The sequence below is a fragment of the Brassica rapa genome, chromosome A03 (assembly GCF_000309985.2).
Source record: "Brassica rapa cultivar Chiifu-401-42 chromosome A03, CAAS_Brap_v3.01, whole genome shotgun sequence".
NCBI classification, from domain to species: domain Eukaryota; kingdom Viridiplantae; phylum Streptophyta; class Magnoliopsida; order Brassicales; family Brassicaceae; genus Brassica; species Brassica rapa.
Window position 1 is genome coordinate 12579539 of NC_024797.2, and position 16122 is coordinate 12595660.

General features: G+C 37.2%; 4 protein-coding genes across 7 annotated transcripts; 1 reads left to right on the forward strand and 3 right to left on the reverse strand.

The window, feature by feature from the left end:
• Positions 1 to 301: 301 nt before the first annotated feature.
• LOC103858362 (probable aminotransferase TAT3) lies at positions 302 to 3286 on the reverse strand. The gene is made up of 7 exons (XM_009135705.3): positions 2427 to 3286; positions 1763 to 2105; positions 1434 to 1652; positions 1218 to 1277; positions 950 to 1105; positions 763 to 856; positions 302 to 620 (listed from the first exon to the last, which is right to left on the reverse strand). The coding sequence occupies exons 1-7, from the start codon at positions 2699 to 2701 to the stop codon at positions 448 to 450; spliced, it is 1320 nt and encodes a 439-aa protein (XP_009133953.1). The 5' UTR covers positions 2702 to 3286; the 3' UTR covers positions 302 to 447.
• Positions 3287 to 3542: 256 nt separating this feature from the next.
• LOC103858363 (protein PHOX1) lies at positions 3543 to 6797 on the reverse strand. 2 transcript variants are annotated; one of them, XR_004456230.1, is made up of 3 exons: positions 4415 to 6796; positions 4087 to 4319; positions 3543 to 3806 (listed from the first exon to the last, which is right to left on the reverse strand). XR_004456230.1 is itself a non-coding variant. In XM_033287528.1 (2 exons), exons 1-2 carry the CDS (start codon positions 6546 to 6548, stop codon positions 4156 to 4158), a joined length of 2298 nt encoding a protein of 765 aa, XP_033143419.1. In that variant the 5' UTR covers positions 6549 to 6797; the 3' UTR covers positions 3543 to 4155. The 2 variants fall into 2 exon arrangements, 1 of the variants encoding a protein (XP_033143419.1); XM_033287528.1 differs by having other exon boundaries at positions 3543 to 4319; positions 4415 to 6797.
• A 187-nt stretch (positions 6798 to 6984) lies between these two features.
• On the forward strand, positions 6985 to 12183 carry LOC103858364 (topless-related protein 4). Of its 2 annotated transcripts, none has more exons than XM_009135709.3 (15): positions 6985 to 8437; positions 8519 to 8698; positions 8839 to 8965; positions 9068 to 9260; positions 9372 to 9436; positions 9512 to 9673; positions 9759 to 9917; positions 9997 to 10198; positions 10412 to 10519; positions 10633 to 10824; positions 10913 to 11038; positions 11102 to 11197; positions 11271 to 11465; positions 11537 to 11712; positions 11800 to 12183. In XM_009135709.3, exons 1-15 carry the CDS (start codon positions 8419 to 8421, stop codon positions 11975 to 11977), a joined length of 2178 nt encoding a protein of 725 aa, XP_009133957.1. In that variant the 5' UTR covers positions 6985 to 8418; the 3' UTR covers positions 11978 to 12183. The 2 variants fall into 2 exon arrangements, with proteins under 2 accessions (XP_009133957.1, XP_009133956.1); XM_009135708.3 differs by having other exon boundaries at positions 6987 to 8437; positions 8852 to 8965.
• A 355-nt stretch (positions 12184 to 12538) lies between these two features.
• Positions 12539 to 15077, reverse strand: LOC103858365 (FCS-Like Zinc finger 11). Of its 2 annotated transcripts, none has more exons than XM_009135710.3 (3): positions 14582 to 15077; positions 13241 to 14124; positions 12539 to 13126 (listed from the first exon to the last, which is right to left on the reverse strand). In XM_009135710.3, exons 2-3 carry the CDS (start codon positions 14101 to 14103, stop codon positions 13006 to 13008), a joined length of 984 nt encoding a protein of 327 aa, XP_009133958.1. In that variant the 5' UTR covers positions 14104 to 14124; positions 14582 to 15077; the 3' UTR covers positions 12539 to 13005. The 2 variants fall into 2 exon arrangements, with proteins under 2 accessions (XP_009133958.1, XP_009133959.1); XM_009135711.3 differs by lacking the exon at positions 14582 to 15077 and adding an exon at positions 14283 to 14530.
• Positions 15078 to 16122: the final 1045 nt, after the last annotated feature.

The following is a 16122-nucleotide window of genomic DNA, read 5'->3' on the forward strand; positions in this document are numbered from 1 at the left end:
TAGTGATGAAAGAAATCGTCTGCTTGGCGAAAGAACGATATTTCTCAGCACAAGTACTTGATGATTTACAAACCTAGTATGCTTCGGTTTGAACTGAAACCAAATTTCAGTTTACTCCAAGAAGTAGAATCGTCGTGCCTAAAAACAGAGAAAAATAGGCGGCGCATTAGGCCCAATAAGCCTAATGCCGTCCTAGAGTCTTGCACCCGTAGTGGCGCTGATGATGATGACTGCTGAGGTCGACATCTCTAAAGGCTTTTTTTCTTCTTTGTATCCCGTAGACCCATTTCTTTTCACATACTAACAATAATTTTGAATTACATTGACTTAAATAATTGACCCAACAAAACATTCATGTATTTTTTTAAATCTTTATTTCATTACCACCAGGAGACATATTGTGATAAATTGCAATTATAATGGACTTTTAGAATAAGATGACTACAATCAGACGACAGCGACAACTATCTGATTAACGGTATCAACATGGGATTTGATAGTTTCTTTGGAAATGGCATGACGACTGTAGAAACTTTTTAATCTGTCGAATGTTTCCGCTAACTCTGATTCTTCAGTGCCGATCGAGATCCTCACCCAATTCTTTGCTCCTAAAGCCACTCCTACAAAAGTCCCCAAAAATATAAAAATATAAATAAACAAAAACACAAACGTTGATTAAAGATCAATAAGCTTAAGTATCTGAAACCAAATGCATATGGATGAAGATATATATATATATATGTTTCTAAAAGAGATCAATACCTGGTACAAGGACTAGACTCTCTTCACTGACCAGCTTCGTACAAAAATCGAGATCATTTTCTATATTAGCTAACACTGATGTGTCAAGCCTTAACTGCAAAATAAATCATTTATAAAGTTATGGTCCATATAAATGTAGATTATGAGTTTATGTTCTGTAATAATGAGTTAAAATCAAAGAAAATACCCATAAGTAAGAACAAGATTCAGGTTTCTTGGGGCAAAAAAGACAAGGGATGTCCCGTAGCCTCTCAAATGAAAGCTCTACATTGCGTTTCATAGCTTTATTCTTCTTGGCGAAGTACTCCTTGGGTGTTTTCTCCAATATTTCAGGAAGTGCTTCCTATCAAATTAAATCAATAAAGAAGTATAAAAATCATTTAGAAATGTTTATTAGAAAACCGAAACTCTATGATAAGAGTCGATATCTTAATTGATAGCCAGGGACTACAAACCTGAAGAAGAAATGAAGGCTGTGGAGTTAGATCAAGACAATCCTCGATTGATTCAACTACCTGTGTAAGCAAAAGGCCAAAAACATCAAATATACTTTCTAATGAATGTCCACAAATCATCTAATTAAATTGCTGGTTATAGTTATATTATATATACTCTTTATACGTGTACAAACTCCTTTTAATTAAGAAATCAGTTAAAGGAAATTGACTAACCCCTGCATTTTTAAGAATGCGATTAGAATCGTTCATGGCCATCCAGCCGATTCTCCAGCCAGGTACAACCCATCCTTTGGATATGGATCCGAGCGTGATCACCGGAGCTATCGATGCAAATGTGCCCATTGGAACAAAGGGCCTGTCTCCATATACAACCTTATCGTATACTTCGTCGGATATAACCACTATACCGAGTTTTTTAGCCATCTCCGCAACCTAAAGATCGATCAATAAAAAAACCTGTTAGTTCGTATACTAATAAAATATTATACATATCACAAATATAATAAAGGCTAATATGAAAGAGACTATATATATATATATACCTTCTTAAGATGATCGTAGGTGTAGACGTTTCCACATGGATTGTTGGGGTTGATGAGGACAAGTGCGACGGTATTCTTATCGGCCGCAGCCTCGAGGGCATCCAGATCAATCTCAAAATCTCTTTCCGGGAGGAGATCGTATTTGCGAACCTCGACGCCGCTGTAAATAGCGCGAGCATCATAGTGAGGATATCCTGGATTAGGAAGCAGAATGTTGCCTGCTGGATTGCTTGCGAGAGAATCTATTACGATCTCAATCGCTTGGTTGCATCCGCCCGTGATATACACATCCTCCGGTCTTAGCTTAGTAGGAAGCTCGCAATTTAGATAATCTGCCACCGCTCTGAGAAAAACAAAAATACAATTTAATCACTCGAAATGTCACCTTACGAGCACCTCTGTTAAAAGTTTTTTAGAAAATATATCAGCAATGAAAATATGAAAATTTCATGAGAAAAATATGAGAGATATTCATCAAAAAACTTTATATCATTAATTTCTTTGTGACTGATTTTAACTTTTATTATAAACTAAAATTTAATTCAATAAAAAAAATATATTGTATTAAAATACTAATTAAGTTATTGATAATCTTCTGGGATTCCTACTAATAGAGATTTTTATTTTTGGGTTTTTGATAAAACAATGAATTTTTAGATCAAACCTTCTAGCGTTGAAAATTCCAGGGCTAGGTGCATATGAGTTGGCCATGCCGGAGCGGACGGCTGCAGCTACAGCTTCTTCCGCTTCAGGGCAAGTCTTGAAGCTATGAGTCGTGGAGGGCAAAATGGTCTTTCCATTATTGAAGTTGCAGTTCTTAAACATTCCAAAGACGAGTTTTCTCAATGTTACCGCTGCTGCATCACTCGTCGCACCGTTTCCTCGGAACTGCCAAACACTGTCGTTTGCATTGCAGTTGTCATTACCGTTGGTCGCCATCGATTATCTGCCTTTTGGTTCTTCTTTTAGTTATGAATACAGTTTGTTTGTCGTGGGCAGATCTCATCCCGGTCAAGGCATTTATAAAAAGGTCACACAAAGAACAAATAACAAGATTCTTTTTCAGCAGAATAAAAAAGTCAAATTTCAGCACAAAAAACATGCTGCAATGTTTAGTATTCTTTAGAGTAATATTAAACGAACCTGGTAGGTAGTACAGTACATGTACACATACGATAGTTATATTATAATCTTAACGTGCTCATTCTAAAAACTATGGGGCCATCTATTATTGACTCATTAACACATTAGTTTGACTAGGGCCAGGCGTAAAATCCGTAATATGGAAATTCAAACCGAATCCGAACCGAAAAACCCAGTTCGTACTCGATTCAAATTATAAAAATTACCTCAATGAATTTTGTAGAGTGTTCGTACCCAAACGGATAATCCGAAAACCCCAAAAACGAAAAAATATCCGAAAGAAATCGATCCAATTGTATAAATTAATATAAATATTTAAATAGAGTGTATGTTGCAAATATCGACATGTTAAGTTTTTGGCACCGACTTCAAGGAACTAATCACAATGATTCAAAATCCTAGAGCATGGTCAAACTTTCTACGGAATTGAAGAAGCTGTCAAGACTAAATGCTAAATTTAATGATTTCTAGATTATTTATCTTCTCCGTTCTCAAAATGTTTCGTCAGATTCATTAGTTAAGATAGCAAGATGATTTCATCATCGAGAGTTTTATTATATTGGTTGTTCTATTTCGATATGGTTTTCCAGACCACTTCAATCTTGAATAATAGATCAGCGGTTTGACAAATAATATGGATTCCAAACAATATATAAAACCATCACAGATATACACAAACAATTCCAAACAATCAATAAAAAAATTTACAAAACAATGATATAATTACAGACCCACCAAAATGAAAAGGAAAAAAAAATTGGAACCCAAACTGGACAAAAGTCATCACGCATTTTCTTCACGGCCATACCCGCCAAGAGAAAAAAAAAATTGCTTCCAAAAAGCTGACAAACCAAACAAAAAGAAAGAAAAATTGCATACAACTCCGAGTAAATAGCAATACCTGCAATAACAATACATCGTTGAAACAGATCATGAAGAGATTAGTTTTCTTCAGACACTATGAACCACAGATTATTTAAGCAATATCACCATTTCATTATAATATATCACTAATCTCAAGGCATACATGTTACAAATTTGAATCTAATACTTTACAGAAATTCATAGCCTGTTACACGAAATATTACCAGACAACTCACATCTTTTTGCGTCATCAAAGTAGCACTCAACCAAAACATTACCATATTAAGGGTTAAGTGAAGCGAAAATGAGATGTTTACCTAGTGAAAACATCAAAACTGATGCCAACTGATGATATGTGCGGTCTGTATATATGATGAGGGTTTTCATCACTGAGGCCCTGAAAATACATTCTCTAAAATATCATGCAGTTTTGGTGACCGTCTCCGGAACAAAGGTTCTAGCCGGAAAGATGGGACACCGATCTGCCATCTTTTGGCATCATACATCTCATTCCAAGCTTGTACAATCTCATCGATCTTGAATCCCATACCTGCATTTCTTGTTTGATCGTTATACTTATATATATATATATATATATGTAAGTAAATCTGCTAGAGTTTATTATACATCTATAAGTTTAATTACCTTCAAGTGCATTCTCATTTGAGCAATGGTTCTTTACCATGACAGCTATATCGGTTGCTGAAGCTCCAGCTAGTTCGAATTTCTCCACTGCAACCTCCATGCATTCATCCCAAGTAGGTAGGCCAAGCTTATATTCAACAATAGACCGTTCATATAGTAAAGAACCCCACAACAGGTTAATCTGAGAGCTCATATTAGCTGTTTTCTCTGTGTTTTCTTCATCGGACGTTTCACAAAACATCCCATCCAAACCCAGCTTCTGAAGCATTTCTTTATGTTGATCAAAGTTGGAAATTCCATTTAGACGGCGTTCTTCCATCTCTTCCCAAATTTGCATACCCTTTTCCATACTCTCCTCAGCTTTGTTATAGAGCTTTAATACATCCTGAGAAGCCTCGCTATCTACATCTATCTTGTTGCCAAGCGCATGATACCAGCAAAGCTTAGCCTGCTCAAACTGTTGTTGCCCGAGTGCAAGATAAGCTTCGTAGAAATCATATTTAACTTGAACCGCTTCCTCGTATTTTTCTGCAGCTTTGTTGTACTCCTTCGTTGCCCATTCAAATCCTGCCTCGACCTTCTCTAGTATAGTTTCTCTCGAGCCGTCCTCGGGAAAATAGATCTGTCTTCTTGCCTTAGACATATGAATGTTCCCCCAGTTAAACAAGGCAAGTGCAGCCATTTCTTGGAACTTATCAGCAGCAATATCAAAGAGTTCTTGCGCGTCTTCCCCAGTGACGGTATCTTCCATCCCTTCTGTATAAAGCTTCATCCCAAGGTTATGAAGGTCCAAGTAAGAATCAGAATCAAACCCCACATGGTTCTTGAACAATTGCGCAAACTGGAAAATCCAATGATCAAGCCCAGCAGATGCTTTCTCAGATTCCACACACTCTCCAACACTTCCATTATCAGCAACACTACTCGATCCCTTAGCAAACTTACCGGTTGATTCCTCATTGTTCATACTACCTTCATAAGTCGGTTCTTGATTGGGGCTAACTTCAGTTACATATAATCTAAAAGAGCCGAGTTTCTCCCTCGTGGAAGCAGCCAGTCTGAGCTCATCCGTCGTGGTAATGGTAACCAAATCACCCTCTTGGTCTCTATACTTGATCAAGAAACCCTTGAGAGAAGGGTACCGATCTTTGATAACGTCTCTCACAAGTCTAACGCAAGAATCCAACGGCAATTGCGCCCAGCGTATATCATCTCCATGAACCAGCTTCACCGTCCTAGTCACCTTTGGGTCAATCTCTGAAGCAATGACCTCTTTATCCATGACAGGACTAGTAGCTTTCTTCTCCTCCTCTAGTTTCTTCCTCCTGCTATCTCCATCTCCATCTTCAACTTTTGAACTCTCAACAATACCTTGGTTGCTTTTCCCTTCAACATCTTTTTCAGCATTTACCTTCTTCTCCTCAACCACAACCTTATCCTCTAACTTCTTATCATCTTCAATTTTGGCGGCATCCTCGATGCTTTTCCTCTCCGTCTTCCTCTTCTTCTTCCTCAACCTCTCCTTGACAATCTTCCTTAGCCTAGCAGCGCCAACAGGCTCCACGTGGAGGAAACTCTTCTCCAACTCCACCAAATCGATCCCTTTGGCCACCAAAACCTTCTTGACCCTCTCAAAGATCTCATTAGCAGAAACATTCTCAGGCTCCATACTCAGAACAAGACGCGAATCCCTAAACGCGAAATCCATCTTATTCAGCGCCTCGTAACACCGAGCGCGTTTCAACAAAGCCTTGGTGTGCTTAGGAGAAGCCTCGAGAGCGAGATTGCATTCGTTAATGGCGTTGGGATACTCTCCTAATCCCATTTGCATGTAACAAGAGGCCATGCACGTTCGAAGGTAAGCAACGTCGTCTCCGTGATCTCTAGGTAAAAGTTTGACGGCTTTATCGTACCTTAACATGGCGCCTTCCGTGTCACGTCTCTGGAATAGCTTGTTTCCTTCTTCTTTCAGCTCTAATGCTCGGTTGATGAAGATCGTCATGTCTTCGTCCGCCTTGGAGGCCGAACGAACCAAGCTTTTTCCTGATTTGTTTCCTCCTCCGCCACCACCGCGACCGGAAGAATCCGTCGGAGGAGTATCGGGATTCTTCTTCTTCCCCGTTGGTTTTCCCATTGAATCAATATCCAAATCGAAACAGAGAATTCGAATTTTAGTTTGGAAGGATGGAGTAATATCTCTAATCCACAGAATAAAATAGAAGGAGAGAAGAACTCTTGTTGTATAACAATTTCACCGACAATTTCTATTCGGACAAGTCAACTTTATATTTGTATTTAAACCATCCCGGTTGATCAAATAAATACAGAGAAAAGGACAAACTCATTTTCTTTGTTAACCATGAGGATGACAAAAAAATTATAAACTCAATAGTGTCTTTATGGATGTAAAAAAAAGAAGAGCGTCTTTTTATGGTTTGGTTGAGGAGCTGCAGTCGCACAAAAGGTGGTTTTCTGGTTTCAAGTATCTTCTCCATTTTGCAAATGGTGTGGAGTCTTTCAATTACGCTCAGGGCCGGCCCAATGAGTCTATGGGCCTTTGGGCAAAATAAATTTTAATATTTTTTTTACATACATATGTAACTAATTTGAATTTTTTGGGCCTTTTATACTTTTTTTTTTCTAAAAATCGAATCTCTGTTGACATAATGGGGAAAAAAGTTTGAGCCCATGTCCCCTTGCCCCATGGTGTAAGCCGGTCCTGATTACGCTTCGTGGATTTGGACAGCTTAATCTAGGCAGGTTGTCTCCTTTCTCTTTTGCAGGTTATATCTATCTTATTTCCAGATCTTGTCTTTTCTAAAACCCACTTTCTATCACACAGTGAGTTCGTCAGTGTTAGTCTCGGCGACCCTTCCTTACGGTATGCTTTCACCTTTATTCATGTTTGTGAGAAAAAGTGTTATTAATTTCCTTTTGAATCGACTAATATGTCACACTCAAACAGAAACATTAGCCTAACATGATCAAAGATCAAACTAACCCATGAACTCCTCGTCACCCCAAGTCCTTATGTTTTTTGATCACTCACTAAAACCCTTATGCTTACACTCATTCTTTTGAGGTGGTGTTTAACCCAAGGCACGTTTATCTACTTATACTAATAGTTTTTGTGGCTAACTTTAGATAACTTTCCAAGGAAAATATATTCTTAATATCTTCTATATGGAAAATATATTCTTAAATCTTTGATAAAAATAGTATGCCCATTTTTTAAAAACCTCTCATTTTTAACCGATTCAATTAAAATCTTAAATCCGTTTAAACATATTTTATTTCTAATTTAATTAAGAAAGAACCGCATCTACAGATGATAAATATAATCAAGATTGGTCACGAAAATCACCAAAAATAAACAAATTTTAGTTTTTAACAAAAATCAGGACAATAACGTCTTATAACATATGGAAAAGAGTAGTTTTCACTTTTCACAAACAAAAAAAAATGGTGTATTTCTCTAAAAATAACATCTATATGTGGGTCAATCTCTAGTTCCCTATTAACCAACTAGATCGAGTTTAGTTTCTCTTAACCAACTAGATCTAGTTTAGTTTATGTGATGTGTCTTGTTTGAAAAATGCAATCCGAGGATGTAAACTGAAAAAAGTCGTTTTCCTTGCCTTTGACCGTATATGTCATTGTGATGATGATAAGTAGGTGCACTGATCAGAGCCCCTAATTTCGGCTTCTTTCATTGCTTCCCTAAAACTGAAGTGAACTCCATTCCATCAGCGGAGTAAACTAAGACGACGACAAGGCTTTTGCTGACTTGCAAACTGTTCATCCGTCTCCGATCTCGAGACAATTGGGAACTGCGATTCTCTATTTGCCGTTTCGTGCGCTCTATCTCTAGATCTCCTCTGGAGCTGAGATTTGCAAATTCAATGCTTGTTTGTTTGGTATGGGTGATTCAACGATGATTTTAGACGAGACGAATCGAAAGAATCTCATCTTCCTCATCTTACAGTTCCTTCACGAAGAGGGCTATGAGAAAAGCTTACACTTGTACGGTCTCCCTCTCTCTCTCTCTCTCTCTCTCTCGTTTACCGTTACAGAGTTTGATCTTCTTATCACTGTGTGTTATAGACTGGAGCAGGATTCAGGGGCTTTCTTTGATTATAGCTACTTTTCTGGTTTTATCACCAATGGTAAGTGGAAAGACGCGGAGGACTACCTTTCAGCATTCACTAGTCCCCATACTAATACATTCTCAAGGAAGATGTTCTTTGACTTGTACAAGTGCAAGTTTTCTGAAGCACCTGATAGGTTAGCTAATGACTTTGTTTTTTTCAGCTAATGACTTCAATTTCATGGTGATTAGTAGGTTTTCTTGTAATTTGCTTAAAATGATTGGAAGACTTTGTTTTTTTTTTTTTTGTCATGTATGTTTTCTTATTCTTCTTTAGCTGTGTTCTGCAGAAGTGGTGGCTCTGAATCTGCGAACATTTTCTCCAACGATCTGAGACGGATTCCTGTTTTCAAAGATGATGGCTTTGAGGATTTGGTTGAGGTGATTGCTGTAGACGATTTAAGGCAAGGATTATTATATTTTAAGTAGCCCTGTAACAATATTCCTTAATATGCAGATCTCATTGAGTTTTCTTTTTTTTTTTTGGGTGGTTGCTTTGGTTATAGAATTCCTGAGAAAACTGGGAGCGTGGACAAAGCATTGGTTAGAGCTAGTTTGTGTGTTGATCTCCGCAAACTAGCAGAAAGCAATCCTTCTTTATGTGTCAAACTTGTTTTTCCGAATTTGAATAAATCTGCACTGCTGTCCCTTGTCTCCCTCATTTGTCCTAATTCTAATGTGAGAATGGGAGGTTCCAAGGTGGAAATTTTGCTCTTATTTTTCTTATCAGCTTTTTTTTTCGAAGTTATGTTGAGATTTAAAATGCAATGTATATTAGTCTTTTGTTTCTGATCAGTGCGTTTCTTGTAGGAAGATCTCATTCGCTTAATCCTTCAATTTCTCCATGAAGCAAAGTACAAGAACACTTTGCATAGGTAAAAAACATCTGGAAAGATATGCGATTCTGGATAATATATTTATTATTTGTTGACAAGTTTTTCTTTCCGAAGATTTGAGCAAGAAACAAAAGTCTTCTTCAACGTAAATTATCTGGCTGAAGTGATGAAGCTGGGTGAAATGGGAAAGGCTGAAGAATACCTGGCAGCTTTTACAGACAAACACGCTAATATATACTCAAAGGCCATGTTTCTTGAACTTCAGAAGCTGAAATGGTTCGTTTGTTATTTCCTTGTAAAAGATGCTTGAGCAATCCTAGACTTAGTTTTCACTCTGATGAATATTTTTTTCCTACTGTAGGGAGGCTACTACCCCATCTGGATCTCTTGATAACACGTCGCAAAAGACAAAATTACTTGCGTCTGTTGGCATGCTAGCCAAGAAGAATCCAGCACTGAAAGATAAACTCAGCTTTCCTAAGATGGCAAAATCAAGACTCTTAACACTGATGAAGCAGACGTAAGGCTGCCCAAAAATGGGTTGCTTTCTATTCTTTTCATTGGTTTCTTCTAGTCTTGATTCTCTTCACCTCATGCAGTATGGACTGGTGGAGACCTCATTCATGCAGCAATTCTAAGTCTCTGGAAGATATCCCAGTAGTACCGTACCTTTGTAGCGAACCATCCTCTTTAAAAAACGAATTGAACAGAACGAAGGTTGGTAACTGCAAACTTAAGGAAATCAATCATCCATCCGAGTGCAGTTCACTGGTTCTTCCTAATTATTGGTCAGGTGAAAGGGTATGTAATGGCTACTTTCTCCAGAATCTTATAAGACTTTCATTCTCACCTTTTATTCATCTATACAAGGAAAACTAAAAGAACCTTTTTACTTTGTTTAGAGAAAAATGATCTGTTGAATAGCGATGCTGTTTGTTGATGCATGTAGTCAAAATTTTCCTTTATATCTTCAACCACTGGGATCACATTGGTATAATTATTTGGTTTTGCTAGATTGCATGCTTGACATATTCCCCTTGTGGAGATTACATTCTGGCTTTGGCAGATGACGCCACACATAAACTCTGGACGTGGTCGACTGGCCAAAATGAATTCTGCAAGGTTTAAACTCAGATGCCAAATTTGTCTCTCCTATATTTATTTTTAGCTCTCTGATGTCATTGGCTACTTACCCTATCTACTTGATTTTTTTTTCAAACTGTCTACTTATATAGCATACTCCTCGAGTATTGAAGGAAGATGTATTTCCGAAGCCACGATTACACCAACCCATGAGTGGGAAAACTATGAAAAACGAAATAGCCACCTCTGTTGAGGATTCAACGTCTTGCTTTGCGATCAAGGGCTCCTATCTTTTCTCTACTTCAGGAGGAAAAATAGCTGTTTTTGATTTGAAGAGTTTTGAGGTAATAAGCATTGTATTCTACTGTTATAAGCTTTCAACTCCTGCCTTTTGTGTCATCGAATGATACTGTGTTGCATAAAAAACTGCAGAGGGTAGCTTCTTTTGGAAGTCCTATTAAACCTACGGCTACGTACTTTATATTTATTCCTGTTGATTTACTTGCCGTTGGGCTTGATGATGGCTCTATCCTCATCCATTGCTTATCCTCAAGAAAGGTAAAGCTCTCCGTTTTCATAGTATATATATATATACTAACATGAATCCGTAAAATGTGTTAGATCAAAGAAAAGTTGGACGGCCATGATCAGAGAATAACTTGCTTAGCATTTTCGTGCTGTTTTAATGTCCTCGTCTCATCAGGAGCAGATGGAAAGGTTTGTACATGCCATCTTTACTTTAGGTGTTTTCAGGATTTTCCTAAATTGTTTTTTTTTTTGTTTTCTCCAGCTCTGTGTTTGGAGCACAAAAAGATGGCTAAAGCTAACAAGTATTGACTCTATTCAAAACTTTTGCACCCGGCGTAACAATGTGTCCTCTCTGGTAACGCAAATCCAGTTTGACCCGTATCAAATCGAGCTACTCGTTGTCCAAGATAAGTGGATAAGTAGACACGCAGCTCCAACTCTAGATTGCCTTAGGCAGGTAAAAGGCAAATACTTACAAGAATGATATCCCCTTTCATCTAAGGTTATAACCCATAAAATGCTATGCAGTGGGTTCCTGATGAATCTGAAGCTGCAATTACTTCTGCTACATATTCTTCTGATGGTGAGATCATCTGTGTTGGCTTTAGAAGCGAGTCTATAAAAATTCTCGACTCCATGACATTTCTGATAAAATGTCGAATCAATCTCACTGCTTTTACTCAACCCATCCCTAGCAACATCAGGTACACTTTCCTTACCTGCCCCACGTTTCTTATATTCGATACTAAAAACGGTCAGAAATGATGTTAATCAAACTGGGAATGAGACAGGGTCAAGGTTTATCCGGCTGTTGTAGCCGCTCATCCATCACATCCGAGCCAGATCTCTGTTGGGTTAAGTAACGGTAAGGTCATCATTCTTCAGCCCTTGGGGAGAGGAGGATGGGGTGAAGCAGATGCACTTGAAGACGATGGAGATAATTCTGATGGCTTAGAGCATTGTTACTGACCGATGACCACATAGACTGCCTTAAGTGTTTTTTTGTATGTCCATCTGCCTGGTGCGTTTTACTGTTCTTTTTGGATGTATTCTGTGTAGGGTAATTCGTAATTAATAGATGCGTCTTTTGTGTATTATTCATCGTAAAGCATCTATCAAAAAGCTTCCAAATTAATATTTTCTGATGAAGAAGATTAGTGCTGGTAAATTTTTTGCATTCTCTTTTTCTTCTTAATAAGATTAGAATAGGGCTATAGCTAATTCATTGGAGAATAATTGTTCACTTTTTAATCATACTGAGGATTTTCCCCTACCCGGGGTTTAAACATTATATTTGTATATAATATCTCTCTAAGAGGGAAGTCCTTTGCTTTCATTCGCCAAATAGACAGTCATCATAATTATTAGAGTATTGATGTTTGCTTGGAGATTTTATTCTTGGTGGCCTAAAAAGCCAATTCTTAGATTGTTGGCAATGGCAACGAAAACTTTATGTAAAGGAAAAATGATTACAGAAAAAAAAAAGAATTATATCCGAAAATGTTCTTATTCTGATAGCAAGAGATATAATTAATCATTATAGATATGTTACTTAGTTAATTAAAATCTCCATACAAACTTATGAGGCCAGACATCCACAGAAAGACCTTTCAAAACAGGACTCAAGAAAAGAAAATGAAGTGGTTACACAATCCCTTTCTTGCAACCAACACTCTCTTTACGAAGCTTATTGCGTCGGTTATGATTATAGTAGTATGTTTTTAGACTTCCATATCCAAAACCAAAAACTAAATATACAAAAAAATAAAAATAAAGCGAAGGACGCCCAATTCATCCGTGGCTGCTGCAGCTGCTAATAGATGCGCATAAACGCAGCTCTTTGTGGACGGATGAACCAGATTAGTGCCAAATGTTACCTACCATTGGCATGACACTATTCAATACATATATAATAAAGTCTTTTAGGTAGTTAATAGACAATGGTCGGGTCTATAAAAGCTCGTCCCACGGCCATCGTCTTATTAGCCGCTTCTTGTTCAGAAGAGCTTCTTTAAGGATTCGTGCATAGTTAAGCACGAATCTTCCAGGTCCTCCTCCTCGTCTATCATCATCATCTCCTCTGAACGGCACTCCTCACTGCAAAACGCTTTCTCACCTCTGCAGTTAATCACCACACAAACATCACAAGTTTAGATTTTTTCCGAAACCTCTAAAGCATTTCCTCGTACAATTTTTGGGTGTACTAGAGAGTACTGGTAACGGAACACGCACCTGTACATGTATATGTCGTAGCCAACTTCAAGTTTCTTGTTGCAGAAGTTACACACGCTGAGAAAGTGATCCATGGGAAACATGGATTCTAACTCTGTTTCAAATTGCTTCTCTTTGTGTATAGCCTCATTCTTGTTACACTCTAAAACTCGGTCACCATAAATATGAGTGGTCTTCGGGTTAGGACCATGCGCAATGATACAAGTGTAGTCCTCTGACATCTCCATATCATCCTCAGATAGACAAGATGAGGATGCAGTACTGTCTGAACCAATCCCTGGAAAGTACTCTTCTGCGATGGCCTTGGATTGAGACAGAACTCGGGCCTTTCTCGGACAATCATCCTCAGAGAAGGAGCGGTTTGTTAACCCGATTGGCTCGGTCTCATCACCGATCTCGAAAATAACACCAGATCTTTTCTTTTCGACATCCAAGGACTTGGTTTCTGGAAACAAACTGGGATGTTTGTCTTTAATCTCAGAAAACTTGAGCCTCAAGGCTGGTCCAAACACGACATCTGGTGATAAAACCCCATCATCACCAAGAGAATCCACAATGCTTAGCCCAACTTTAGCAGGGACACAACAACAGTTAAGATGAGCAGTGAGTGATGATCTAGGAGATCTGAGGAAGAAGGGCTCAGCCATTTTAGACAACACCCTGAATTCTAGAGGAGATTTAGGGCTCCTGAGAATATCAGAATCAGAGATGCACTTGTTGTTGTTCAGACCGATCAAGAGACTCAGAGTGAGTGGGTTAGTGATCGCTTTGGTGTTGTTGTGTCCGACCAGATCGGTTTGCGGATCTACAGACTGAGACATTGTTTCATCTTGTTGATGAAATCTTGTTCTTGTTTTCAGCATTTACGGTTACGGTTCTTCGATCTGTTTCATTAACCAAAACATATCAGAGACTAGTATAACTTTATATAACGTTATGCCGATAAACTTGCATATGATCAGATAAGTACAAATGGAAAAACAAATATGGATATACGTGAAATCTAGAATGATCCAAAGAATGAAAATTTCCAAGAATATACCCCAAATATTCTTTAAGGTGATTTTCTGTGAGGAATTTCAGCGGAGAAATGTTTGCAACGGACAAAATAAAATGATTTGTGATTGTTTGGTAGCCTACAAATAAGCCTTAAAATTATATAAATATATTTAGACAATAAAAGAAAATTCTGAAGTATTAAACAAAACCTAAAAAAAACATGTAAACTATGTATAACAAGGATTAACATGCAATCTTTGTATGGACAAGAATTTTCCAGAGAAAGTAAATTCGAAGCAGATGCATAAGAAATTACAATTAACTAACAAGATGGTTTCTTACATGGATCTTGTAATGTTTTTTTTTTTTGTGCACTGATCTTGTAATGTTTTGGTCATGAAAAAACAAAGATATGAATGAGAAACTGGAGAAGTAGATAGGGAAATAAAAACAGATCGACCCGAGTGGATCTTTAGAGGGGTCGGGAGGAAGGATCCGAAAGCGCGTGAAAGAATCTGAGTTCTTTTCTCTCTCACTCAAGTTCTTGAAGAAAGAGAAAGCTTGAAATACTTGGCTCTCTTCTCACTCTTCTCTATACCATTTTTTGGCCCTTTATGCACTGTTCTTTATTGTTAAAAAAATAAATGCACTGTTCTTTCTGCGTATTAATATATATATATATTTTTTATGTCGTGGAGGTGTCTGGTTTCATACGCTCTTCTTTCAAAAAAGAACCAAGAAATTTACAAATTTGACAAGACTTTTCCTTTTATTTTCTTTCTACCGAAAATGAATATAATAAATTTGATGGGAAGAGCATGTCACAGTTTGGGCATCTTTATTCTATAACCACTTAGAGCCGAATTGTAAAGTCGGAAACCACATGACACATGAAACTAAATTTTGATAGAAGATATGCAGAAATGTTTGCCTAGCTGAATCAGTTTCATTGTATTTTTGTATACATTATATTGATATAAGTCAATTTTAACTGAAAATCAACTATCTTACCTTCTTAGAATGTAAAATATAATTTATGATTCTCTAACTAGAACTTTAAGATTTTTCCATATTAAATTTTATTACGTTGATGGTTCTATTCCGATTGGCTTTCCGAACAATCTCTTGTTTGTGTAAGATATTTGATGTCAAAAAGAAATGAACAATCAATTACTTTTCAAATAAATTATTAAACTTCAATCAAAATCAACATTGACTCAAAAAAAAAAAAAAAAATATATATATATATATTTGTTTATATTCTCAATTCAGTGAATATGGAAGAACTATTTAGTTCTCTCTCGGCTAAAACGTCTTTATTTCTCTCCTTTGAATAAACAGAGGAAATAAAGCTTTTTAAGGATTCTTTCTTTCAATCACTAAACGACAAAAGGTCGAGAAAAAAGAAACGACAAGAAGTATTGTATTTGTGAGAAGACGCGTATACGCGGAGAAATGTTCACGGACGTTGTCAGGATCCTTGCTAGGACATGTGGGTGAAATGTATCCCTCTGTGTGCTTTTCGTGGCAACCACAATTGGTAAAAAGTATTAAGTTTGAAAATCAGCACATCTACGGCTATTTTTGAAAAATAAAAATAAAACACATCTTTTTCGTTGCGAGTTTTAAAATTAACATTTTTTTTGTTTGTTTTGCTAGTGCGCTTGACAGTGGCTTAACCACCTAATGTTTTATTTACCGACAGATTTTGTTTTTCTAAAGATTCGTTTTTTGTTTCTATGACCACCGAACAAATTGTAAAATGAAAAATCTATAATTTAACAATAAACCAAACATTTCTAATTCTTCCGTCAGAGTGACTGTCAGGCAGCTGACGCATCACACCATCATTCTCCTCGCTTGCACTTTACTTTTTTTTTTAA